The sequence below is a fragment of the Protopterus annectens genome, chromosome 7.part1, assembly GCF_019279795.1.
Source record: "Protopterus annectens isolate FY-2018-M chromosome 7.part1, PAN1.0, whole genome shotgun sequence".
In the NCBI taxonomy this organism is placed as follows: Eukaryota; Metazoa; Chordata; order Ceratodontiformes; family Protopteridae; genus Protopterus; species Protopterus annectens.
Genome location: NC_056740.1, coordinates 198,099,772 through 198,126,337, shown reverse-complemented (window position 1 = coordinate 198,126,337; position 26,566 = coordinate 198,099,772). Strand labels below are relative to the sequence as shown.

The window sequence follows — 26,566 nt, the reverse complement described above, 5'->3', positions numbered from 1 at the left end:
CCTTCAACATCCTGAAATACCCTGACAAAACTCCAGCTCTACAACAACTACTTTCCCACTGTTCTACTAATCGTCCACTTCATTCTTCCAATAAATACCTCCTCTGTATAACTAGTGCCAACAATAACTGCAGGGAAAGCTCTATACTCTCATACCATAGCTAAAAACTGGAATAACCTCCCTGTTTCTATAACTTCTTCCACTACTATCATAAAATTCAAAAAAATCACTTGAATCACACCTCAGGAAAACCTGGATTTGCCCATGTATAACATAAAGATGACTGTATTTCTTATCCTGCTTTGCCTCCTTCCTAATCTTCCTACTGTTGAAATAACACAAGATGATAAGGTCTAGACTTGTAGACTTGTAATTATTTCATAGTTTATTGGGACAGTTTAAGCTCACTATTGTTATTATGCATGTCTCTGGGCTATCATTGCCTGTTTGTCTATTTTTGTTACTTAATCTATAGAATTGTGGAGCTTTTCTCCCCGGGCCTCCACTGAAAATGGACCTGGTCCAGTTGGATTATCCCAGTTAACAAGTGTAAAATAAAATAAAATAAATAAATAAATAAATACATATATTTAAACTTTTCATTGTGGCTGGTCATTTAGAGACTGGTTTAATCTTTGACAGTACTTATATTTATTTGGTGACACTGTGGCTGATCCTGAAAGCCTTGCTGCATTGGTGAAATACTATCATTTGTAGTAGTATAATTTTGCTCAGTATAATTGGGTACCCTTGTAAAAGCCTTAGAGTAGCTGGCTTTGGACTGTTCTGGTGGCAGTACCCACCTTATAGTCTGAGCAGAGGGGACATAGCTAATAAATCTGTGCCAGCCTTTCCCGGATGTGTGTGTGTGTGTGTGTGTGTGTGTGTGTGTGTGTGTGTGTGTGTGTGTGTGTGTGTGTGTTTTTGTGTGTGTGAAAATCAAATCTTAAAGAGTGTATGTGTCAGCTATTTGGAGCAGGAACACAGAGCACTGGTTTCATAGACAGGGTGGTGGAGGACTTGGCTTGGAACATGTGGCTGATGACTCAACTCTACAGCTGTGCCAGTGGGGAATCTTACTGGGGTGAGGGTAAGGGAAATTGTGCTTGGTGCAGAGAGCTGCATCTGAAAATACTGTGTGGATTTATTTTTATTCCAAGTGAATGTCACTCACCACTGTCAGTGGTGAGGATTCAGACTACTTGATTACTGGCCCAGAACAGGGGTGTCACATATTGGTGATCAGTTGTGTGGATATTAATTGAACTTCTGTAGCCTGTAGGCAGTTATCACTGAAGATGTATATACACTCAGCAGCCACAAGATAAACATGCAGAGTTTCATTTTCAAAACAGTTTTATTTTATTGTTAGTTTAGTTTAATCAGAGAAAACAGGCAAAGATGTCAGTAGAGGATTATGGCAAGCTGACAAAGAACCAGTTGGCCAAGGTGTGTGAAGCCAAAGGACTGGTGGATGCCAACCTGACTAAAGAGGAAATGATTTCAGCCTTAGCCACAGCTGAAGCCCGGACTAGCAGCAAGGAGGATAACCAGTCTGATGATGGGGATTTGCAGCCCTCAGAAACACAACAGTCCACCTTTTCCTCAGAGTACTTAAAAACCCATCTGGAGTTAAAGAGACTTGAACTGGAGGCCAAACATTTGGAATTAGAATCAGCAGAGAGACTGTGGTGTTTGGAGGGCAAAAAAAAGGAGAAGCAGCATCAACATAAGAGGGAGATGCTGACTCTTCATCAGGTCATGGAGGTAACGGGAAGGGAATAACGAAACCCCAGAAGCAATAAAGGTCAGTAAATTTCTTCCACAGTTTACAGAGGGTGATCATTTTAATAGTTTTATTCATATATTTGAAAGGGTATGTAAACAGTATAATGTTGACCAAGGGCTCTGGGTACGGTTCCTGACCCTCTTACTTCATGGTAAAGCTGTAACTGCTGTTTCTAAATTGTCTGATACTAATTGTTTAAACTGTGATAAAATAAAACAATGTTTACTGGAATGTTTTAAGTTAACACCTGAAGCTTACAGAAAAAAAGTTTTGTGAGCATAGACGCAAGGCAGATGAAACTGTATGTGATTATATTGCTGAGTTAAGAACTTATATTCATAGGTGGGTGAGTGGTGTCAGATCACCACTTTTGAAAGGCTGGCAGACCTTTTGATGAGGGAGCAAACCCTTAGCACTTTGCCTGAGGACATGAGAATCTGGTTGACAGACCAGGAGTGTAACTCTGCAGATGAGCTGGGGAGAAAAGGGGATCTGTACTTAACAAGCAGGGCATCACTGCACAAGAAGGGGATACCCAGTGTTGCACATGGATATAAGGGAATCTGTGGTGGGCAGCCTAAACCACCCCAAAAGACTTCACCAGTAACAGGGGAAGCCATTAGTTCAAGTACACAGCCAGGATTGACAATATAATGTTTTAAATGTAACCAGTGGGGCCATGTAGCATACAAATGTCCATGGAACTGAGGTGAGAAACAAATGGTGGGGGATCAAGGAAGTGGGAATAAGAGTATGCCAGTAGTAAGTTTTCTGGAGACAACAGGGATCCCAGACTATCATTGGAGTTTATATCCTATCTTAGTGGATGGAAAACAGGCCACTGCTAAGAGAGACACAGCCTCTGACATAACCATTGTGAAGCCTGCATTAGCTAAAGAGGAGCAGTACTTGCTTGGGCAGTCTACTTCAGTCATAGCTTTAGGAGGGACCCATTCTAAATGCCATTGGCCAGGGCTGACCTTGACTGAGAGGGTGAAAAAGGAAACAAGCAAGTAGGTGTGTTTGAGGATATCCCTGCAGATGTCCCGTTAGGGAATGATTTTGATAATGCAGTACCTTGTGTGCATGCAGTTACACACATTCAGGCTTGGAGACAGGCATGTGGCTATTTCAGGGAGGGAACTACCTTGTAGCAGTGAGCCTGAAGGTGAGCCAAAGGCACTGGTAAGTACTGATGTTCCTTTGGACAGAGTGACTGCAAGGGCAGAGGTGAATAGTAGTTCCCAAGCTGATACTGTCAGAAAATACCAGACCTCCTGTGAATGGGCAGCTGGGAAGGATCAGAAAGGTAGAGTTGAGACAGGCTGACCTCTTGGACCCTGCACTAAGAGGCTTGAGGGAGGTAGCTACAGAGGCACCTGATTCTCAAAGAAAAGGGGAGTCTGTATACTGGAACAAATGGTTACTATATTGAGAGTGGACCCCTGAGAGAGGGCTAGAGGGTGAGGTAATACAGCAGTTGGTAGTGCCCAGAGCCTACGAACTGGCACTTCTAGCCATCACCCATGACATTTCTTTTGCAGGTTATATGGGCATACACCATACCAAAAGATGTATTATGTAGAAATGTTACTGACATGGGATTGCAATGGATGTAACATGGTACTTGCAGGACCTGTGAGCAGTGCCAAAAAGTAGGCAAGGCAGGAGACAAGGTCAAAGCTCCCTTGATGCCTTTGCCTGTGACTGAGGAGCCATTTCAGAGGGTAGCTATGGATATTGTGGGGCCTCTGAGTACCCCAAGTTCCACAGGGAAGAAGTATATCCTAGTGATAGTAGATTATGCTACTAGATACCCTGAGGTGGTAGAAGATGGCAAATGCTTTGTTAGAGATTTTCAGCAGGGTAGGTTTCCTGATAGAAATACTGACTGACAGAGAAGCCAATTTCATGTCAGACCTGCTGGCATGTCTGTGGGAGTGCTGTGGGGTGAAGCACCTAAAGACAACCCCTTACCATCCGCAGACTGCGTCTTGTGGAGATGTTAAACTCTACAATAAAGAACATGCTACAGGCATTTGCAGACAAATTTAAAAGAGATTGAGACAAATATTTGCCCCATCTGCTGTTTGCAGACAAAGAGGTACCCCAGGAATCCACAGGTTTTTCACCCTTTGAGTTACTGTATGGGCATAGGTTGAGGGGCATTTTAGATTTGAATTGTGATGATTGGGAGGGTGAGTGTAAATCTCATAAGGAGTCTGTTGTGGAATATGTGCTAAACCTCAGGACAAGGCTTAGGGAGCTCATGGACTTGGCCCAGGAGAATCTGGCAGGAACCCAACAGCAGAAAAAGGTCTGGTATGACAGGAATGCTCGAGCCTGAGAGTATGCTCTGGAAGAGCAGGTTATGGTGCTCATTCCTCTCATACACAGTAAGCTGTAGGCAGCTTGGTAAAGACCCTTTGAAGTGGTAAGGGAGGTCATTGATGCTAACTACATGCTAAACCTGCTAGGCATGAGGCAGGGGGCCAAATTGTACCATGTTGACAAGATGAAGCCTTACCATAATATGGAGGTCCTTGTGCCAAGTATTTGCAGTCAGTGGCAAGAGGAGTATGAAGGGAATCTATGGCTACATTGAGCCAGCCAGTAAACTGCCAAGTTACTAAGGGGGAGCCTAGGGTTGCAGGCATATCACATGAGAGTGCAGCACTATAGGGGGGTCAGCAATGCTAATGCAGATGGGATCTCAAGACAGGGTGTGGGTTAATGTGTTCCCAGACAGGCTTATGTCCCTCAAACCACATTTGTCCAGGGTCACTTGTGAAACTAGCTTGAGTCTTTAAAGGGGGGAGAGATGTGCTGATGTGAGGTATTGCCAGCTATACCCTGGAAGGGTGGAAGTTTTGAAATGGTTTTATAGCTTCCAGATGCTGTAACACATCTCAGTAAAGCTGTGTGTGTGTGTGTGTGTGTGTGTGTGTGTGTGTGTGTGTGTGTGTGTGTGTGTGTGTGTGTGTGGTAACACATATGTGCTAAATTCTGGTTCACTTTCTAGTAAAGGGGTATAGTGTGTAGTGCGGAAACCAGAAGTCGGATGACTAGATGTATGTGATATCATTCTGTAATCCAGCACTGAAATGATGTTTTAATTCTAGAAGAGACAGAAGTCTCAGAGCAGTCTGGTTTTGAAACCTGACAAAGAAGGAATGACCACTCCCATACTTCATCTTCTCTTGCTTTAGTAAGTAACCAGGGAATAGTAATTCTTTAGATCAGTCAGGAAAATGTAGTGAGATTATTTAAGTACTGTTATTCTGTTTCTGTGTGAGTCTGTCTATCTGTGTTATTTTTAATATTCCCTGTGATTGAAACACTGGTGTTTATTATAACTAGACATTTAGTATTTTCATGTTCTTTTTTTATTTATTATTAACTATATTTAAACTTTTCATTGTGACTGGTTGTTTAGAAACTATTTTAATTGGGAGTACTTATATTTATTCTATGACACTATGGCCACTCCTGAAAGCCTTGCTGCATTGGGCAAACAATACCATTTGTATTAGTATTAATTTTACTCAGTATAATTGGGTACCCTTGTAAGAGCCTTAGAGTAGCTGGCTTTGCAGTGTTCTGGTGGTAGTACCTACCTTATAGTCTGGGCAGAGGGGGCATAGCTAGTAAATCTGTGCCAGCCTTTCCCAGGTGTGTGTGTGTGTGTGTGTGTGTGTGTGTGTGTGTGTGTGTGTGTGTGTGTGTGTGTGTGTGTGTGTGTGTGTGTGTGAAAATCAAATCTCAAAGAGTGTATGTGTCAGCTACCGGGAAAAGGGACACAGAGCAATGGTTTCACAGAGGGGGTGGTGGAGGACTTGGCTTGGAACACTCAACTGAGGACAACTTTACAGCTGTGTCAGTGGGGAGTCTTATTGGGGCCCTAGGGACAGAGACACGGATCCCAGCCCATGGACTGAGTGTGTTCCCTGTGTGCTTTTAAAGGAAGTTGTGCTTGGTGCAGAGAGCTGCATCTGGAAATACTGTGTGTGTCTATTTGTTTTCCAAGTGAATGTCCCTCATCAGTGTAGTTGTGAGGATTCAGGTGCCTTGATTACTGGCCCAAAAGATGGCTGTCACAAAGACATCTTGAGAGACCTCATAGACTTCCAGAATATGTAGATATGCAACCCTGGCATGATAAAGAATTCCATAAATAAAGTGCCTGGAATTTACTTGGATATTTACCAATGCGTTCCATAGGTGGGCCATGAATCACTAATAACCTCCAGAAGACATTATATAGCTGCAGTACTGTAATGATATGAGATGAATTGGGGCAAAATGGTTAACAAATGTACCCCAGAATCATTTAATCAAGGTCTGCCTTGGCCAGTACTATTTAAAGGGACTTAAAGTAATCCAGACATGAAGAGACATGAAGAGACCAGAGCATGCATGACCATAGCACAGCTCTCTGGAAGAAGTACGTGCCTGACAACAAGACATTTGCCTGTTTCTCTGAGGATCTGTTTATGTGGGGGCTGTTTTGTAACCCATTAATGGTGTTACTGTGTCAGCAATTCTTCAGTTTTGTTCCACCAGGACACAATTGTTTTTTCATCAGGTCACAGTTATGCTTCATCAAGACATAGTTAAGTTCAATCAGGACACATTAGGAATGTTACTAGACTGAGTTTCAAACCTACAGTTAAAAACTTGAAAATGTCAGAGTTTAAAGATGATACTGCAAGCAAATAGTAGGACCAGTGCACAATCCAGTGTTTAGTTATTTGAAATAAACACTGCGTTCACTATTTAAAACGACCTCTAATTCACATATAAAAACAATGGTAAGAGGTTTCACACTGTACATTGCTTCTTCAGACCAATACAAGAATAAACAGTTAACTGCTATTTAAACAATGTATCATTCCTTCAGCCAATCACATACTTCAATCCAGTAAAAGGCACAGTCACTTAAAAACATCATAAGTTGGTCAGTGTTATTCATGAAAATGATTGTAAGGGAGACATTAGGAATTTTACAGAAACTGTAGAAGCAAAATGATCATTGAAATGCAAGCGCATAAAGGTAAGGGGTTAAATGGAAGGGTGCCATTAAAATCATTTTTAAAAGCTAGAGGGTTGCAATGACAAATGTGTGGGATAGAATATTTTAACATGAATTATTTTACTTAATTGTGAGGTAAGATGTTATTTATTTATGTATTTATTTATTTATTTATGTTAAGATTTAAGTTATGTAATGGATGACAAACTAAAGGAAGTGACACAATCTTAGAGTTGGAATCATTATTGGATACATGATTGCGCTTTTTATTGGATTGCTGTATATGATTGGCTGAATGAATGATACTTTGTTTAAATAGCAGTCAACTGTTTATTCATGTATTTGTCTGACGAAGCAATGTGTATCATTGTGAAAGTTCTTTCCATTGTTTTTATATGTGAATTAAAGGTCGTTTTAAATAGTCAACACTGGTTTTTATTTCAAATACCTAAATGCTGGATCATGAGCTGGTTCTACACTTTGCTTGCAGTATCATCATATTTTTGAGTGAACCATTTACTTTGGGGGCCATTGCACTTTTGTTTGGTGTTTTATAAGGTTTAAAGATGGTTTTGAAATCATTACTAAAATACACATGTTCTCATTTACAATACTGCATGCTGTGAGATGGCCTGTGCATTGGAAACAGTATTGTTTAGTCAACTTTTTTGCTGTTTGTATTGATTGCACTAAATGGGAGAATTCTGTTTGTCAAGTTGCATTTTGTTAAAAACAGGAATCAGCTCTATATTTTTATTTGATTGAAACCTTTGCAGTGTTGATAGCAAGACCGTGGAACAGTAGGCATACAAAAGTTATTACTTCCCTTCACTTTTGTGTCATCTCAAAGTAGGTATATTTCTAGATGTGAAGGTTGGTGTGCACGTGGCTTGCACTCCCTGCAAAAAAAAAAAGAAAAAGAAAAGAAACAAAAACACTATTATTGTTGCTTTCTTTGATTTCAATTACTTTGGTTCTCAGTATGTTGTTTTCCTCAGAGTCAATGCTGATAAAACATCCATTGACGTTAAATCAGCTGAGTGATGTGGGTCATATTTTTGTCTGTCTTGATATGCTCACTGGTTAGTACTTTGTCAATCCACATGACATTTTATAAGCTGGGCTTGTGTATGAAAATACACTTCCTTCAACATGGCTGACTGCCAGGGGAAATGTCCCTTTCCTGGAAATGCAAGAGACAATTATATTATATTAATAAATGGGATGCAGGAGACCAAGTACCCCTGCATAGGCTGTGTGATCCTGACACAAGAACTTTATAGTTTCACTGTGAACTATTTGATTTTTGTATTTGTACCAAAATGGATTTGTAAAATAAAAATAAAAAAAAAATATATATGTTCATTCGTGTATTAAGGAACAAATTCACCATTGCAGATGACAGCATATCTAGAGAGAGGAATTTGTTTTCTTCCTGGTACCCTGTACTGACAACCAACATGCATCACAATCTCAGTTTATTGGAATGCATCAAACCCGAACACGAAAAATTACCAGTTACACAACACCACTGTTTTTGCAGGGGGGGGGATTCCCCCATATACCCACCATAGACTCACATTTCTAAATGCACTAACTTCAGAATTTCATAACTGTGTGTAAAAGAAACTTTTCATCCCCACTACACAACTCCCTCCTTTGTTAAATAGATACATTTCAGTAAAACAGCGATCGAGTTTGGCTCTGCTTTCCTGAAACAAACAATGAGCAAAGGTAAGTGCATGAGCGTCCAATGTCTAACTGAAATATCTTGTTCTGTACATTTAGGGATCAAACTCTGAGAAAGTGGCAAGATTTATCATTAATGTTTGCATATTACACACTTGGAGTTCAGTTTTTTACATCACGTTCCTCCCAGATTTGATGATAAAGCAAGAAAGTCGGTCATTTGTGGTAGAAACTCTAATGCTGTTTGAGGTTTTTCACTGATGTACTGCATCATGGCAGTACTCCCTATTCCATAATGCTTAATTCTGCCCTTGCCTCAACTGAGAAAAATGACATATGTATCCAGCGTAAAAGTATCATTTTTATGTCAGGCAGTGAACCATACAGAGTTAGTTATCTTGTGAGCAGCAGCTGGTTTTGCTAAAAGACACTGCAGGTTCTCTTTGAGTGCTCCTTGGGGACTAGACCTATGCAGAAGTGCCGTGGCTGAAAGATAAAAATGCCTTAAAGGTTCAGCAGGTTTAAAGTGTCTTGGCTGGTTTCCTGCAAGCAGGAAGATTTATATCTGTAATTCATGAAGTTATAAAATGAGCAGATGTTAAAGAGGCACAAAGAACAACCTCGCTAGGCACCCATTATGGTGAGGTACTGCACTGAGTACATATATGGTTGTTTGAGTCAATAATGTATGAAAATCACTGACCTGTAACTTACCTTGTTGGGCAACAGTGCTTTTTTTATGTACTGTTTATCAACATCATGTGTAGTGAGATTTTCATCATCAGGTTTATTGAAGTGTTGAAAGGTTAAGACACTTGTTTAAGATTATGTGGCATGGCATTTACCCTAGTGGCCTTCAGAAGTCTGACCTGTTGGATCAGTAGGTTTCCAGTCTTATTTTCAGACCACATGGCTTTCTGTTGCTCTCCTACTAATCTGAAAATAAATTAAAGCCGCTTTCTTTTTTTTTCTGCATGCCTTACATGCTTCAGGTTCAGTAGACAGAACAGCATATTCTATATGGTGGAAGTCAAAAAAGTGTGTATTCCAGGTTGTTAAAGTGTCAGTTGTCATTCCCAGATTCCCATGCAGTAATAAAACAAGTAGCTGCCTGGGCTAATATGAACCTACAGCATGAGTAAGCAGGCATTGACTTCAGCTAAGCTGCTCATATTCACTCTATTTTTTCTTTTACCTCATTTTGCTGACATGACTATGGTCTATTTCTTCATGTCCACCACTTGCATTTTCCCATTACTAGTTGTCCATGCAGTCCTTCTACATTCTGTAATGGAACCTGTCTAGCCATGTTAGTTTCCATCACCAGTAGTGTCAGTCCATGTCTGATGGCAGCTTTGAACTCGGTGTTACATGAACATCTTTTTTTTTTTTAAATGCTGCTCCCCCTACCTGGCCCAGTAAGCCTTCCAGCTGTTTCCGTAGTTGCAGTGTTCATACTGAATGGATTCCGTACTTATTCCTTACAGGTTACCTCAAAGTTAACCCTATCACTAGGAAGGTATCACCCTGACTAATCAGGCAGTCAGTTTTATAGTACACTTTAGTAATGCTCAAGGAGCAAGGGATCCAGTGAGGTGTTAGAGGATGCAGCACTGGCAGCCATCATGTACGTTGAGCCTATCATGGTCCCTGGCTGGGAAAGTGGCATTTGCAGTGGTATCCCAACAAACATTTCTTTCTGAAAAATGCTTGCTTTCTTCTCAAATGACCTGGTTGATTCTGTTATACTTTCCTTTTCTCCCACTTCTCTCTTCTGTCCTTTGCAGGGTACTTCCTGCAGGTTAATGGAATCTATAGCTAAAATATCAATTTGAGAGTAGTCAAATCCCATCTGGTTGAACCAGGAATGTCAGCTGCAATGTCAAAGAACAAGAACAAAACTTTAAAAACATAATTTTCAAGAGTGCAAACCATCCTGTAACCCCCACACCCCCAAAACTCTGACATTGTTGTCCCTCTCTCTCTCCCCATTGCAGCAGTTTCACAGTTTATTTTGCTGATATGTTTGATGAGTCGGGGTCAGTGACTTTACACTGATGACTCAGGACTTAATGAGACGATAGCCTGTGGCCTTCAATATACATGCAGAGATGCATTACAAGGGCAGGTATCAGTTGTCTGTTTTGTGTGTCTCTACTCCAGGCTTTAATTGTTCTCAATAGTAAATTAGTAATTAATAGAAATCTGCAGTGATGGCATTTGGTACTTCCTATAAACCACCCTGCTGTATCAGTGTCAATATCATCTATGGTACACGTATACACTTGAACAGGTGGATCACTAAAGACACTTCGCCGTGTGGTTAGATCAGTCACTTTCATTTAGCATACTTTCAGAATGGACTGTTAACAAGGTTCAGAATCCATTAAATTTTGCTTATAGAGTTCCATTCTACTGACTATGGAGACTGAGTTAGCTGCAGGTTCTTATACCTAGGTTAAAGGTTAAAGTGTGCTTATACCTAGGTGAAAGGTTAAAGTGTGCTCTCCCTGTTATTCTCCTTGTTTTCATAAATGAATGGCTCTTTTAGAGGAACAAGATTTGTAAATGTATCTCTTTCTGCCCTGATTGAAAACAGCACTGTTTATCATTTTCAAAGGCCACATGGCTGCCAGCTACTAAGGCTTACTTGCTCTTTAACTGACTGATTTTTGAGCTTCTTAACCCTGATGGCTGCGTACTTTGACAAAAAGACTCCTGTAGCAATTGACATCCATCAGTCTTGGAGAAGTGGCCTACATCAACCTTTTACTTGATGAAAGAACTTCCTCCAAAATAGTGCTGGCATTATGGAGCAGCTTATCATCCATAGTGAGGATTATAAATCAATGTGCTGCCTTGATGGGAATGTTCATTAAAACTTCAAGGAAGTTCACACAAGCGTTTGTTTTTGAGAGGCTGGGTAGATTACTTCAGTCATTAATGGACTCCCTCATTGTATCTTAAGTGAGTATGCTTTTTTCAATGGACTCCTACCAGAATTCCCAGTTTAGCTACTTTACTTAGTAACATTTGCTATACTTTCTAGTAGTTTACCTTTCATGTAATGCTATTATTTCAGTGTTTGTCCTTCTTGTTTTTCTATATTATGTAATCTTTTTACATTTAGTTTTGTATGGTTATGCCGCTTACTGGGTTTATTAATGTTTAAAAAGGATCCATGGACCAATCCACTTACTCGGCTAACAAAGATTAAATAAATACTTGATGTGGTAAACCTTCTTATATACTTACTTGTCCAGCAAGATCTTACATCCTTCTACTTACAATCCTTGCACACTAAGACAGGATATTCAGTCGCAAGAACAATCCTTCAGGAAAAACAGTCATCCTCTTTGTATGTCTTCTTAGGCCCATCTCAAAATTGATCTTAGTTTTGTACCCCTTACCCACTTATTTTTTCTCTGTCTGTTCTTTTAAGGCTTGTACTGTCAGTCAGGTATTAGTTTTTAAAAGTTTTTTATACCAAGGTCATGCATCTTAATTAACCCTATTGTATCTTAAGAACAGTCCTTGACTTTTCAGTCCTTATATTTACAGTAGCAATTTTCTGGCTAATTGCACAACCTTCTTGATTAAACTTCCCTGTATTTCTTCTGTCGTCAGTACTAACTTACGCTACACTGGATAGTACATGTATGCATCACATTCCTGCCACAGCTTAATTTCTTTGGCACAATGAAGGTATAAGGACAGAAAGTTTCCTGCTTCTGTCATGTCATAGTGGACATTTTGGGTATCAGGAGAAATTCAGTAACTTTCCCCCACATAGTCTAAATGTTAATTTTGCATCTGTTGTTCTACCGAGCTTATCATAAGACTGTACTAAACCCAGCTTTTTTCCCATTATAGGGAGTACTTACTTTCCTTGGTCATGACAGCTCACTTTTTTAGGATTAACAGAGCTTTTGTTTTCACTCACCCAAACAGCAAAATTTTAAAGTGTAATACATTGCAGAGTATCATGATCCCTCTTGTTTTGCATACAACCCCCAGATGTAATGTCATTGGCAAATTCATCATGCCAGATTGTGTTTGGCACTAATATCAATAGTAGATAAATACAGTCAGAGAACACTGCCCTAAGGAATATGCAGTCTCAAGCACTGAATTTTCTACCCACAATAACCTTTCTGCTTCCTATTATGCTGCTAGGCTTTTATCAGTCATAAGAGATCTGATTCCATTCTCTTGTGTTGGAATTTCTGCTAACAAGCTGTGATTCACTGAGCAAGAAGTCTTACAGAAATTGAAAAAAAGCTATACTAGGCTGAATATCTTTACGAACATTTGCTTAGACATAGTCCTACAACAAGAGCAGTTTGTAGTTGTCGGTGAAGCCCCCTTATGATTTTTTATACTATAGTAGCTATGTCAAGTAAGATCCTTTTCTAATGAACAAAGAATAAGTTTTTGCTTAAAAGCATAACTTAATAGGCTTCTTGTTAGATAGACAAAATGTCATTTTCCATTAAATATGGACTTACTTTAGCAATCTTCCAGTCACATGACAGCATATCTTTTCTTTCTTAAACTCCTACTAAAAAGATGCAGTCTAAATGCTACCAACTCTGTTCCTATCTGTTGTAATTATTAGTTTGATTCTCCATCTGGGCCTAAACCTTTACCAGCATTTAAAGTTTCCAGGACTTGCCACAAACTATACTGATAGAATCCATAATGTTCATCAGAACATACTCAGTGATGTTTAGAAGTGTAGTCACAAGATGGTGACATAATGCAATAATCCACTGCAGGGCTATGAGTTATGAGGTAATTTACATCAGACTGGAAATGTGTGACAAAATGCTCTTACAAGGACGAAGCAAATCCCGCCATGACCCATACTGCTCAGTACAGGTTATTACTGCTCTACCGTGCTCACATTTGTGTTGTCTTGAAAACTGCATCATTTTCAAATGTAATTGGGTGACCAATTTGCTCTAAACTTTAGTTACTAATATGGTGGTACAGCAGGTTTGTGTAGCCTGCATGTATGTGTTGACAGCATGTAGTTAGTTCAGGTGCAGTTAATTTGATTTATTTATTTATTAATCTATTACCCAGCTATTTCTTTGTGTCCTTTTTATCATATGTATTAATTTGGTATGGTTACTTCATAATGGCTCCCTTTCTGTCCAGTAGCTCTCAAGTTTTTGTTTGATCATTCCCATGAAGCACTTTTACCTACCCATCCCTCATTGGTGCAAATTGGTTTCTAAACATGGCTGAAGCCTTTGCAGTGGACACTTTGACCTGAAAATTGTTGAGAATATCACAGTACAGCAGACCCATCCTAGATAAAGCAGTATAACTTGAATACTCTGCTGTCAAAGATAAACACATGCAAAGGCAGGCATACACATAGTGGTTGGCAGCAACCTGGCGATGGCCAATCACACATATGATGTGAACATGAAGAGCATTTCACTGCTGTATCACACATATGATGCAGACGTACCAGCAGTACTTTATGACAGGGTTTTTCCTTCCTGAATATTGAATTAGTCTATTGAGTATTTAAGATTTGTAGTCATTTACATTGATCTGTTCATAAAATGGTATAATTCTAGCTACTGTATTATGTGTCATCAAACACCTTAATAATTACTGTAGCTGCTTCATCATTTATGTCGTACCACCCTATTTGTGCAACTGTCCCCCTTTCCTGCTCCCTGATAATGTTTAAATTGCCAGACAATGGATGACCTTTTAATCTCTTTAATGTTTTTTACCATATAAATTTCTTTATTTCAGTTCCCACCATTTCCTTTTTGGAATTGGCTCTTATCTAAGTTAAGTTGGTAATAAATTAATCATGGAGAAAAACAATACCATCATTTACAACACTCTGGTATGTGACATGAAGACCCATAGATTAATAAAGACAGTATATACTAAATCTGTACACTAAATTTTGCATGTTTCGTAATCCTGCACTTTAAGTGGCAAGTATGTTTTCAATTTAAGGTCACTCTTGTTAAATAAATGTAATGAGATACAGGCCTACAATACTTCCTGTTTATATGTGCATCTCACTTCTAAAGGTATGGGAATTAGTGCTTCATGCTCAAAGTTTAATGTATTAAAAAAGGCTTTGATGGTAGTTTTAATACATATACTTTGCCCATTTTTCTACTTGGTGGATAAGCTTAGATCTTATTTAAAAGCTTACATTTCCCCAACCCTTAAAAAAACTGTCTTGTGTTTGTCATAAATGTTCATGAAATCCATCACTGTTTTGACCCAACAGTTTCCTTTTACAGGCGATTCCATACATCTGCTATTCTGATCTTGAAAAAAAAAAACCTTTTAACTTGTTTCTTCTAAGATCTCCAGCATCAGTCTTCAAATTATGCTTCTAGTTGTCATTCAAACCATTGTTATTAAATATGGTGCCATTCTGGATCCTACCATCCCCTGTGATACATAGATGCTCCTGTGTTGACTCTTTACTTAAAGGACCACTATGATCAGAAGCTGAAAAGGTATATACCTTTTATATTATATTGATATTATGTGCAGTGCTGAGCTCCTATAACATTGTAAGTAGTTGTTATTATTCTTTTTAATTTATTCTACCCAAAGTGACCTGATGGAGTGACTCTACTGATGTGATTTTGCTTTCAGCTAAGCTGTCCCTTTCTGCAAGGTACTGTGGTGTCATAATGCATTAATCTATTGGAGGTGTGTAAGTTTTGAAGGGAATCATTTCTGACTGGCAAATCTGGTATATCTGTGACCAAAGAAGATGACATTATAATACCCAGCCTTCTCCTTTTGACTTTTGTATCTATTTGGTTATAACAAAAAATACTCAGAATTACTGCTAAGTTTTAGAATCTCTGTGCAGAGTCCATCCATCCATCCTCAACCCCTTTTTGCCATTTTACACATGGGGTCAGGTGTCACTTCAGCAGTGGCAATCATCTCGAGCCAAGGTTTATATTTCTGGGTGGCTAGCTCTGACATGGTAGTTAATCCTCACCACTCACTCACTCACACCCTCACACCTGTGACAAACTTAGAGTATCCAATCCACCGACTGCATGTCTTTGGAATGTGGGAGTAAACTGGAGCACCCAGAGAAAATCCATTTGACCACAGGGAGGACATGCAGACTCTGCACGTTAGGTGCCCCAGCCAAGAATTGAACCGAGGAACCTCTTGCTGTAGGGCGACAGTGCTAACCACTGCACCATCGACAGAATGTCAACAGTCTTTTTCCAGTGACACTGTCTAGTTGTGCTCCTTGCCTAGCCTATGTTGTGCTCTTTGCCTAGATATGCTGAAAGATATTGTCTAAGTAATCTTACTGAATTCTGCACCAGTGTGGTTGATGGTTTTGAATAAGATTTTCCTGTAGGTGTTACCTACACAGAGTAAAGAAAGGCACTGATTCTGTGCCACATAGTATAATTCTTGAGGTTATGGAAAGGCTGAAAACAGATAGATCTGTTGTAGTGTGGGTAGCAAACTGACAGAAGTTACAAAGTCAGGCTGAATGATAAGATCTCTTATAATTTTTTTGTAAATTGTGTTCAGCACAGATCCATACTCTGCCTTTTCCTGTTTAGTTTGATCATGTCTACCATTCCTTCTTCAAGTGATGTGTGGCTCAACAAATATGCTGATGATACAAAGACACTGCTGATCATTGCTTCCTGTAGAGGGTTCTGGACAATTTGTATTGTTGGTGTGTGATTAACAGGGTGTTAGTTAATCCTGGGAAGTGTATCATCATTCATTTTAGGACATGAAATCATGGGTGTCTTTATGCAGTAGATCATGAACTCATTCTCTCAGCTGCCAGTGTTAAGGACATACAGATAACTATAGATAACCCATTTAAATTTAGCAGTTTGAAGTCTTGCATAAATATTTTGGAATAATGAAGGACAGTTTCAGAACTATCAATAGTAGGGATAGTAAGGTGATGTTATATGTTGCTCGTATTACTACACATATAGATTGTGGTGGGGCAGCATGTGTTTATACTTAATTTATGGTTTATAAACTCAAAAGAATTCAGAAAACATTGACAAGGCAGATTGCCAGCCTTCGAGGTTTGCCTTACAGGGGACAGACTTAAGGCACTGAATTTGTCTCTGGTTGCATATAGACTGATGATAGGTAATGCATCAGTAATAACATTAGATCATCAATGTTTGATGTTGTATTTACTAACTACTGTGTTGATACTAGGAACAGAAATGTATTGATCAAATTACCTGTTGCTTCCTCTGAAGTTAAGAGTAATAACTTTGGGTGCATTGAAGGCATGTTGTAGAAAGCCTTATCATTAGGAATTAGAATATGTCCATCTATTGATTTGCTTAATATAGGCTGTGGTAACTGAGTTGGTAAGTTAGTTTATGATAGAAAACATTATGGAGGCAAACTCCCCAGTGGTCTGTTTTGAGGCATTGACTTTGTCATAGTCATTGCAGTGAACATTGAACATTAAACATGTTTAAAATATGATTCTTGAATCCTTTCTTTTTCATTAGTGTATCCTTACTTACGTTAATTTTTTAAAAAGCTAGAAGTAAGTTATCTGCATGATTTCTCTTCATTCACTCACTCTGTCTTGTCTGTGAGTGGTATTAGGTTGCTTGACATTCTGGCTTCAATTAATGTCTGACCCTACAAAGTAAAGCTGTAAATCCCAATAAGCTTAATGGGTTTATGGCCCCAGAGGTAGGGAAAGAAGGTAGCTGTGAGTAACCCTTCACAGTAAAAGAGTCGAAAATCCATGGACACAACAAGTGTATGACACCTGTGATGATATGGGCAAGTGCCAGCATAGCCAACTGGAGTTTTGTAAAGAATGATATGTCCTTTGAATATCACACTGATTTATAAAAGATGTTTGTGTGACAAATGTATTAAAACTGTATGCCATTTGTATATCAAACTGATTTTGTACAGATGCTTGTGCTGAAAATGAATTTGTGAACTTTGCTTGTGTTGAAATGCACCAACAGTACACCCTGCTGAAATGAAGAGAAATGTACATGTATTATTGTAGCTGAATTAAATGTATATTGAACCCAGGACGCTCTGAACTACAGTTCAGTGCATTACACCACTAGGCCAACTCAGTTCTATATGTTTTAATAGAGGATACTGGCACAGCAGAGGTTAAGTTTAAGAAAATTAAGGGAAATGTAAATGAGCTGTTAACCATTAAAAGGCACCCCACAGTGCTGAATAAGACTGGAGACACAGGGTCTGGGGAAGAGCCTTTGTCCATTGGCTCAGTGTAAAGAGGGGAGGCCCCAGGCACTGCCATAAACATTTGGATGTGTATTGTGGGTGTCTGCACTAAATTCCTGTCTCAGCTTCAAAGAGGAAAACTGTGATAACCTGGAGTTAGGTGACCAGATGATATTACAAAGAGAAATCTCAAAGTATTGAGTATTCTGTTTGGGAAGTCTTGACTAGAAAGACCCTCACCCACAGTGCCTTGCCTTGCAGTAGTAAGTAACTTAACTAAGGAACAGTAATTCTCTTAGATTCAGTCAGGAATATAGTGAAGCTTAGCTTAGATATTGTTTTTCTTTATTTGTCTGAGTCTGTCCATCAGTGTTCTTTTCAATATTCCCTGTGATCTGAACTCTGTGGTTTACTGTGAATATATATTCAATATTTTCATGTACTTTTATTATTTATTATTAAATATATTTAAAACCTTTGTTGTGGTTGGTCCTTGTAGAAAGTATCTAACCTTTGAAAGTGCTTATATTTATTTGGTGACACTGTGTGGGCCACTCCAGAAGACATAGCCATCTTGGTGAACTACTACCATTTGTATTAGTATTAATATTACACAGTCTAATTGGATACCCTTTTAAGAGCCTTATAGTAACTGACTGGTGGCAGTAATAACTACCTTATAGTCTGGGCAAAGTTGGTAGAGTAGGTAATCTGTGCCAGCCTTTCCCAGGTGTGTGTGTGTGTGTGTGTGTGTGTGTGTGTGTGTGTGTGTGTGTGTGTGTGTGTGTGTGTGTGTGTGTGTGTGTGTGTGTGTGTGTGTGTGAAAATTAAATCTTAAAGAGTGTGTGTGTCAGCTACTTGGGGTACGGACATGAAGCACTGGGTTTACAGAGAGGATGCTGGAGGATTTGGCTTGGATACTCGATTGAGGACCTGACTCTACAGCTGGTACCAGTAGGGAGTCTTATTGGGAACCTGGAGGGGACAAATAAAGAGGCATCTAGACCCTGGGTTGAGTGTGGTCCCTGTGTGCTCTTAAGGGAAATTGTAGTTGATGCAGAGAGGAGAGCATCTGGAAATACTGAGTGTATCCATTTGTATTCCAAGTGCACATCCCTCTCCAGTGTCACTGGTGAGGATTCAGACTCCTTGATTTGTGGCCCAGGTTGGGGATGATACATATAGATGGCCATCACATATTGGTAGCAGCGATGGGCATCAGAACACCAGATAAAGGGAAAGAAGGAAGGCTTAAAAGAACCTTTCTATGTGGGCTTTTCCCTATATTAAGGAGGTGATGGCCAGTATGTTGTAAGAGCCAGGGAGACAAATTCATAAACATGTATTGTAAGATTTCAACTAGATGCAATGTGTTGTACGAGGAAACTAAATATCACAGGTATGCCATAGAGGGGAGAAGTAAATGTCATTATTTTTCTGTTTGTGGCAATATACAGGCACTTCTACAGGAAGGAAAATATGTGCAGGGGAGAAGAAATACTGCGTTTAGAATGTAGTTGTACTGCAGTAATACACGTATATAAATGATTGTTGTCCCTCATTACATTGGTTCTAGTGTAGATAATGTACCATTTTCTTGCCTTTGCTGGCTGTGTGGCATAGAAGGAAAAAGCCTTGTCTACAACTCAGCCAGACCAGGCACTGGAGGAACCAGCCCAGGAGAGAAAGGAAGGAAGAGCCAATGCCTGTTTGCTGTTTCCAGAGCTGTGATTGAGGGCACAGGCTGTACCTCCCACGGATACATCCCCAGTGGAGACCATGGACCTAGTGCAAGCTGTTGACTTGGAAAAATTGCTTAAGGAGCTGTGCTACTTGTGGAAGTGAGAGACAGCCTTCTCTGTACCCAATGCATACCCCTTTTCCTCAGCTCTTAAACAGCATGCAAGGAGATTTTTGGGCTACATTGCAAAAATCCACTTAGAGTTGTCTGCATGCTGGCAATGTGACAGTACTGTAATCATTTGTGGTAGCTTTCCAGTGACAGAAAAGTTTACAGTTATAAAAACTATAATGTATATTTATACACACACACACACACACACACACACACATATATATATATATATATATATATATATATATATATATATATATATGTGTGTGTGTGTGTGTGTATAGAGAGATTGATATGATTGTTCTCCTTTTATTCAGTGGCAAACCAATTAAGATACATTTTGAATATGTAATGCATTCTCTACATTGAAGAGAAATAATATACTTTTCCCATATAAAGACTAAATATAATGCAACTTGGAAAAGTGAAACCTGTATATTCCTGCATACTGCATGGAGAACTCAATATCTGATTACTGTTTTAAACTGCCTTGTAGATGTTTCAAATATTTATACTTTGATGTTCAGGTACAGTCTGCAGCTAAGAATGCCATTCTACTCTTAAGAAATGACTTACAGCTCATTATCAAAGCTAGCAGAGTTATTGTTTCCCTTGTTGGTGTAATAATGCTTTTGATGGTGGTTAACATCCTTCCAATGACAGAAAATGTGTATGATGCTCTGTTCTGATGTAATGCAGTATGTATATATTATGGACATGTTTTACATTCCCAACACTGAAAAGAAGTGACATACCAAACCCCTACAGGAATTTAATATGATACAACTTGGCAGTCTGGCTCATTATAATGGCCATATGGGGCTGTTGGTGTTCTCCTCCAATTCAGGGTTATAACTCTGAAAAATTGATGTTTTTCCTAGAAATACTTTCTTTTTAACATATCTGGATATTCAGTTATACAACATACTAAGGTTCTTCCTTTTGGTACAAAGTTAGTGGCACAACTGCATCTTGAATTTCTTTATTGGACCTTTCAGCTGGGATGACCATTGTGTTGTACTGGTTGCCTCTGTTTCTTCTCAACCTCCCCTTCAACAGTTACCAAAGCGATTATCTATCTTGAGTGGAAGGAGATTGAGGCATTCTGACTTTGCATCATCACTCCTCAAGTCAAAGGTTTTTTTGTATTTCCTGACATTACCCTAAGGGGTGGGCATGCATTGAGAAAAGCACATGTCCGTGGGTGTTCCTACCCATGATGTGTTAACTTCAGTTCTCACTGTCAGTGTGCGCACATAATTGCAATATACTAAAAATGCTCTTCTGCCTCCATTAGACAGAAGCATGATGTTTCAAAAGAACCACTAACTCCCTTATGGATGAGTAAGCTGGAAATTAACACCTCTCAGCCCTAACCACAATTTGTCCCCCCCTCCAATTCCTAGATCACTAGTCATTCGCAGGTCACTAGCATCACAGGCAGATCACCTATGTGTGCATCAAGAGCTCAGCATTGCATACTGAACTTTTTAAGGGTCATTTTATGATTCTATATTTTTTTCTGTCTAAACATTTCAAATATCTGAAATTATTTGTTTTACAGATAAGTAAGTAGTAATTTTAGTTATGATGGTATTGTATTCTGTAATTGTCCCTCTGAAAAAATAATAAATATGTTTGCAATGATTTAAATCTTATGAACATTTGATTTGAAGTACATTCTGTATTTCCCTCTGACAAATAAAAAAAAGAATGCGTACTTCTCTGCTGTGAAATGAGTCTAATGTTGATTTGTAGGCTTTCTTATTCTTATGGATGAAAAGCTGTATTAGGTATGCAGTTAAATTTTAAAACTGGTAAGTGTTGCAAAAAATATAGATTTTATTTTCATTTCTTTCACGCAGTATTGCAAAACAGCAGTTTCAGTAACTTTTCCACACAAACTGCCTCTGTAGAATAAAGCCTTAATGACGGTGTGCACTTCTTGATTTCTGAAGAAGTCACATAACTTGTCTACAATAAAGGTTGTGAGGATGTTTTTTTTTTTTGTGCTAGAAATTGATATGTCTTGGTGAAGTATACACAGACTGTAGTAGATTCTAATCACTTTAGGAAACCGACTATTACTTCACATAATAATGTAGTAGCAATGTATTCTATTCAGTTTGTATGTATGTATATATATATATATATATATATATATATATATATATATATATATATATATACATACTACACTGTAGGAGTGCACAACAGCAATATTTACATTTTTGTAGGTAAAATATCTTTCTTCTAGTTGAATTGTGTACATTTTTGTAGTCTTGTAATGCATAGTCACTAACTTATTTGTGGTCATTTGTGAAATGCTAAAACAAAACGTGATGAGGTAATAAAGAGATATAGCTTTAATCAGTAAGTGTATAGAGCATGAGTGTTATTGCATGCCAGGTGTATGACTTGAAGGGATGATTCACAAGTCTGCAGACTGAGTAGCATATCACCTAGAAGTGTTGTTAACGTACATTGATGGCTAACTCATTTTGTGCTTTCTACTTATAATACTAGTACAAGAAGAGAAAGTGGGATTCCTTAAAATTAGTAAAATGAACAAGTAATACATTTTTATTTATGTTTCTTAGGGGAATTGTTTTATTTGCTGTTGTCAATAGAACTGCTGAATAACTACAATTACTGTGTTAGGCCTTTGCCAACATTTTTGTATTATTACATTCTTGATGTTAGCATGCCATGGACCACTGCATTGAATTTTTATAATGTCCTGTCATCTTACTGAGCTTGCAGATTAGAGGAGAGTTTGCAGAATTAGGGGTGGCACAGGAAAGATGATTTATAAGCTAAAGAGTGTACCAAGAAATTTTGTGGCAAAACTGGCATTTTTCCTGTATTGTGTTTACATTTATGTTCTTACCTTGCCTTGAATTTCGTTTGTTGAAACACATGCACAAACACCCACACACACACACACACACACACACACACACACACACACACACACACACACACACAAATACAAATGCACAACTATAGACACTCACGTGCACACACAGACACACACATATACGCATGCACAACACACACAATTGCATGTTTAATAATATCACTCACATGCATATTTTTCAAACTTACAGCACTGACTTAGCCTTCAGAAGCTAAGTGGAAGTATAATTTAATGAAAATCTCTGCATTTAGTCATTTAATAATATTTTGCTGGTTGGATAATTAGGAAGACTGTAGTGAAAACCTGAAGGCATTGTCTAATTCTGCACGATTATTTTCTCTTTCAGAAAGGACCAGCACCTCTTATCACCTGTGAACTGTTGGTATCTGATACTTAATCAGACCCGTCGGGAGAGTAAGGATCATGCAACACTCAATGATATCTATCTGAATAATGTTATTATTCGCCTAAGCCAGATCAGTGAAGATGTCATCCGGCTGTTTAAAAAGGTTGGTGAAAGTAGATGCTTTGTGTGTGATATTACCGTAGGAGGTGTACTGTTTATATCTGAAAGTTTTTTTTAGGATTTACAAGTCTTTTCTATTATATTGGAGGCTGGCAGTATAGTTGCTGAATAAAATTTAATATGTCTTGCCTCTTATGGAGATAACCCATTGTCATGCAGACTATACTGAATAGCCTGAATAGAGTCTGACTAGTACCAGCTAAGTTAGGTATGGTTATAAGCAACAGAAGGTATATCTATAGTTACTGAGCTGCTTTATTTCACCCAGAAAGCTCTGTTGCACTCTGTTACATCAGGCTTATGTATGCTGTTTCACTTCCTGGTACACTTTGCCACTGAGTACCTGGCTAAGTCAGTTTCAGGAACAGTAGGTTAAGCCAGAGAATTTCAGCACAGATTGTGCAGAAGAAGAGAACATAACATCTCTGAAGTCTCAATACAAGCAATATCACAATGTATTTTACTAAAAAAAGGGCCAAGTGCATGCCCAATGACTTGGTAGGAGTGGATGAGAGAAGCTGTTTCTTTCCATGGAATGACTGATTCACCATTTAACTGAAGTGTTAGATGTTCGGTGTGAAGTTATTTGCATACATTTGCATAAATCAGTAACGGCATCAATCCCCTTTTTTTTCACATTTGTACATGAGGTCAAGGAGTCACAACAACAGTGATCACATCACTTAGAACCAACATTCAGACCACGAATTGGCTAGTCCTGACATGATCTTTCTTAAGTACCACACATGTACATGTGCATGAACTCACAGCTATAGCCAGTTTAGAGTCACCAGTCTACCCACTGCATATCTTTAGAATGTGAGAGGAAACCAGAGCACCTGGAGAAAACCCACGGGAACACAGGGATGATATTCAGACTCTACACATAGGGCATCCCAGCCAAAAAATGAACTGAACTGGAGAACTTTTTGCTGTGAGATGATAATGCAGTTATTTGTATAAGTGATACACTCTAAAAGGGTTATAATATTTGTAAGTGAAGTGGAGACACCCAAAGGTATTTATTTGCTTTTTGGGAATATAAACATCCAGGTGCATTAGTTCATAGCCATTTACATATGAGAAAAAAATACATATACAAATGTAACTACGATACAGTTAAAAATGCAACTATATATCAAGTTTAATGTAAGCCATCATAAAACCTTGCCTCATTTCTAAAGACGTACACTTGGAGTAACTCTAGTTTTGCTGCAAAAGACTTTCTGAAAAGTACAAATGTTTATGTCGATCCTTTCATCTCTGTGAAACCAGTAATGCTGTAAAATGAAAATCGCAGTCTGATACTCTGTATCAGTCTGCTTGTGTCGACTCTTTTTGCTTGATCTTGATTTTTAGAAGCTGAAATAAAAAGAATGTGTTTATGTATAACAGAAGGTTAAAAAAATATTTTTAAATTTCAACCATAACAGCCTGAAAATAGACTGTGAAAATTAGACCTTTCCTAACATCTTCACTTTACTGCCAAATCATGGATAGAGCTTTAAAAATCTAGACCAAAGCCTTACATGTTAAAAATAAATCATGTTTACCTAGAAATATATAGAGTTAAACCAAAAAAAAGTAGGTTTGGGGTTTCATCTGTCAGAAGACTGTAGCATTTAGCCTTCCACTATCCTATCATCCAAATGCCCATCTACTGAAAAGGGGAAAATATTTATTTATTTATGTATGCATGTATGTATTGATATGTTTATTTAACATTGTTTACTAGGAAAGTCCGACTGGGTCATCGGGTACCCATTTTCAGTGGAAGCCCGGGGAGAAAAGCTCCAGATACATATGGTTTACAGAATGAAAAATTAGACAAACATAATAAAGGCATAACATTCAAGCACAAAATTTGAAAAACTATGCATTACTTTGTCAGAATAAAAATTCAACAGACATAATAAAGTCATAGTGTTCAAGTATAAATTATATGGAAAGCCTGATAACAGAAAGATGCAGCATTATTTACACAACAGATTATCGTAACAATAATTAATATTCTAAGGTCATGAAATATGGTAACAGGTTATACTGGTGAAGGCTTAGGATAGTACGAATAGAGAGGGGTAGGGTGTTACAGAGAGGATAGTAAGAACAGACGTGGAAAAGGTATGAGTGTAATGTCAGGGGAGTATGTGTAGAGGAAGGGAGGGTAGGGTAAGTTAGTAGTGGGGATAGAAAGAGTTGTTGTTTTGGAAAAAGGTATAAGAGTCCTTCAGCCTGGGCTCATAAAGGAGCACATCCAAGCTTTGTTGATGTATTCTTTTATAGAGGTTTTAAAGGAGTGCAGGTTAGTAGCAGTTTTGATAGTTAAAGGAAGGGAGTCCCTTAGTTTTGCCACATAGCTAAAAATGGCCAATTAAATATATAGTTAAATTATACCAATGATCACCATACTTAAAATTACAAGAGGTGATTATTGGTAGGTTAAGTTCTGTTTACATTAATTTAGCCACTGTTTACAGAGGCTATTTACTTTGCATGCTCTTGCCAAGGGAATATGATTATTTGCCAGATGTGCTTTCATTGATTCAAAACAACCCACTGAAAACATTTGCTTTGTACTATATCTTCACCTCCAACAATCTCTATACTCCACAGAGGAAATAGTCTAAGCTCCATCTGCAAAGTATATTTTTCCTCTTCATGGGAACTTGCCCATTGGCTCATCCACATGCATCCCATTGGTCTGTTAGTTTTGCATGGTGGGAGCCAGGCATTCCTAGGCTAGATGAGAACCCTACAGTCCAACGAATCCTGCCCAGGTAGCCCCACTGGCTCATCCTTTCCCCAGTGGCAGGAGTTGGGTGGCAAGGAGTGAGCCAGCTTGCTTGTCTTGCAAAGTGGCCTACCCAGTGTTGATGAAGTGTCCCCTAGCAGCTGTATGATCTCTGATGCATACTGCTTGCCCCAGGGAGCATGCCTTCACATGCTGAATCCTTCAACATCAGTGCATATGCACTATGTCACTGTGCTGTACAGGGCCTTGCTCCACAGGTGCAATACCAATTCTCCTGGTAGGTTTCACCCAAGTGGCAAGACAGAGCCACGTCCCTCTTCTCAGGATAGGGGAGCTGGCAGTGGCTGCTGACTCCAGTCCACCTCTGACAGCTCCATCAGGCACCAAAACCTTTTCTTGAACTCACATCACATGGTTCATAAGGCTTTATCTCTCTGTCCTTCACCAGAACTGACCACCTGCAAAGTATTCTTAATATTACTACATGTCATGGCTGATGAATATGAAAAAACATTTATTAAATATATGACAGCAATGAAGGACCTTCTAGGTTATAAAGAAAGCAAATGTGAAACAGAAATACTGACAACCAAAGTACTATCAATTAAGGAACTGCTCAGGTTGAGGAACCAGATTTGCAGAAGCAGCATGTCAGGCAGCTTGTTAGTTAACAGGAGTCAAGTATAGCCAGTAATTTATTGCAGTCCAAAGACTTTGCTGCTTCACTTCACTGCTTTCTAAGCCTGTTCTAGCAGAATAAGGT

The 26,566-nt window shown here is 38.7% G+C and overlaps 1 protein-coding gene across 2 annotated transcripts in view; it reads left to right on the top strand.

Annotated features, from left to right (window-relative positions):
• The window catches only part of SRGAP3 (SLIT-ROBO Rho GTPase activating protein 3), a 2,107,662-nt gene that overhangs the window by 819,382 nt on the left and 1,261,714 nt on the right, over window positions 1-26,566 (top strand). For both annotated transcript variants that reach the window (XM_044078646.1, XM_044078643.1), the window contains exon 3: window positions 22,872-23,034. In XM_044078646.1, coding sequence (XP_043934581.1) covers window positions 22,872-23,034 — 163 coding nt within the window. The remainder of the gene's footprint in view (window positions 1-22,871; window positions 23,035-26,566) is intronic.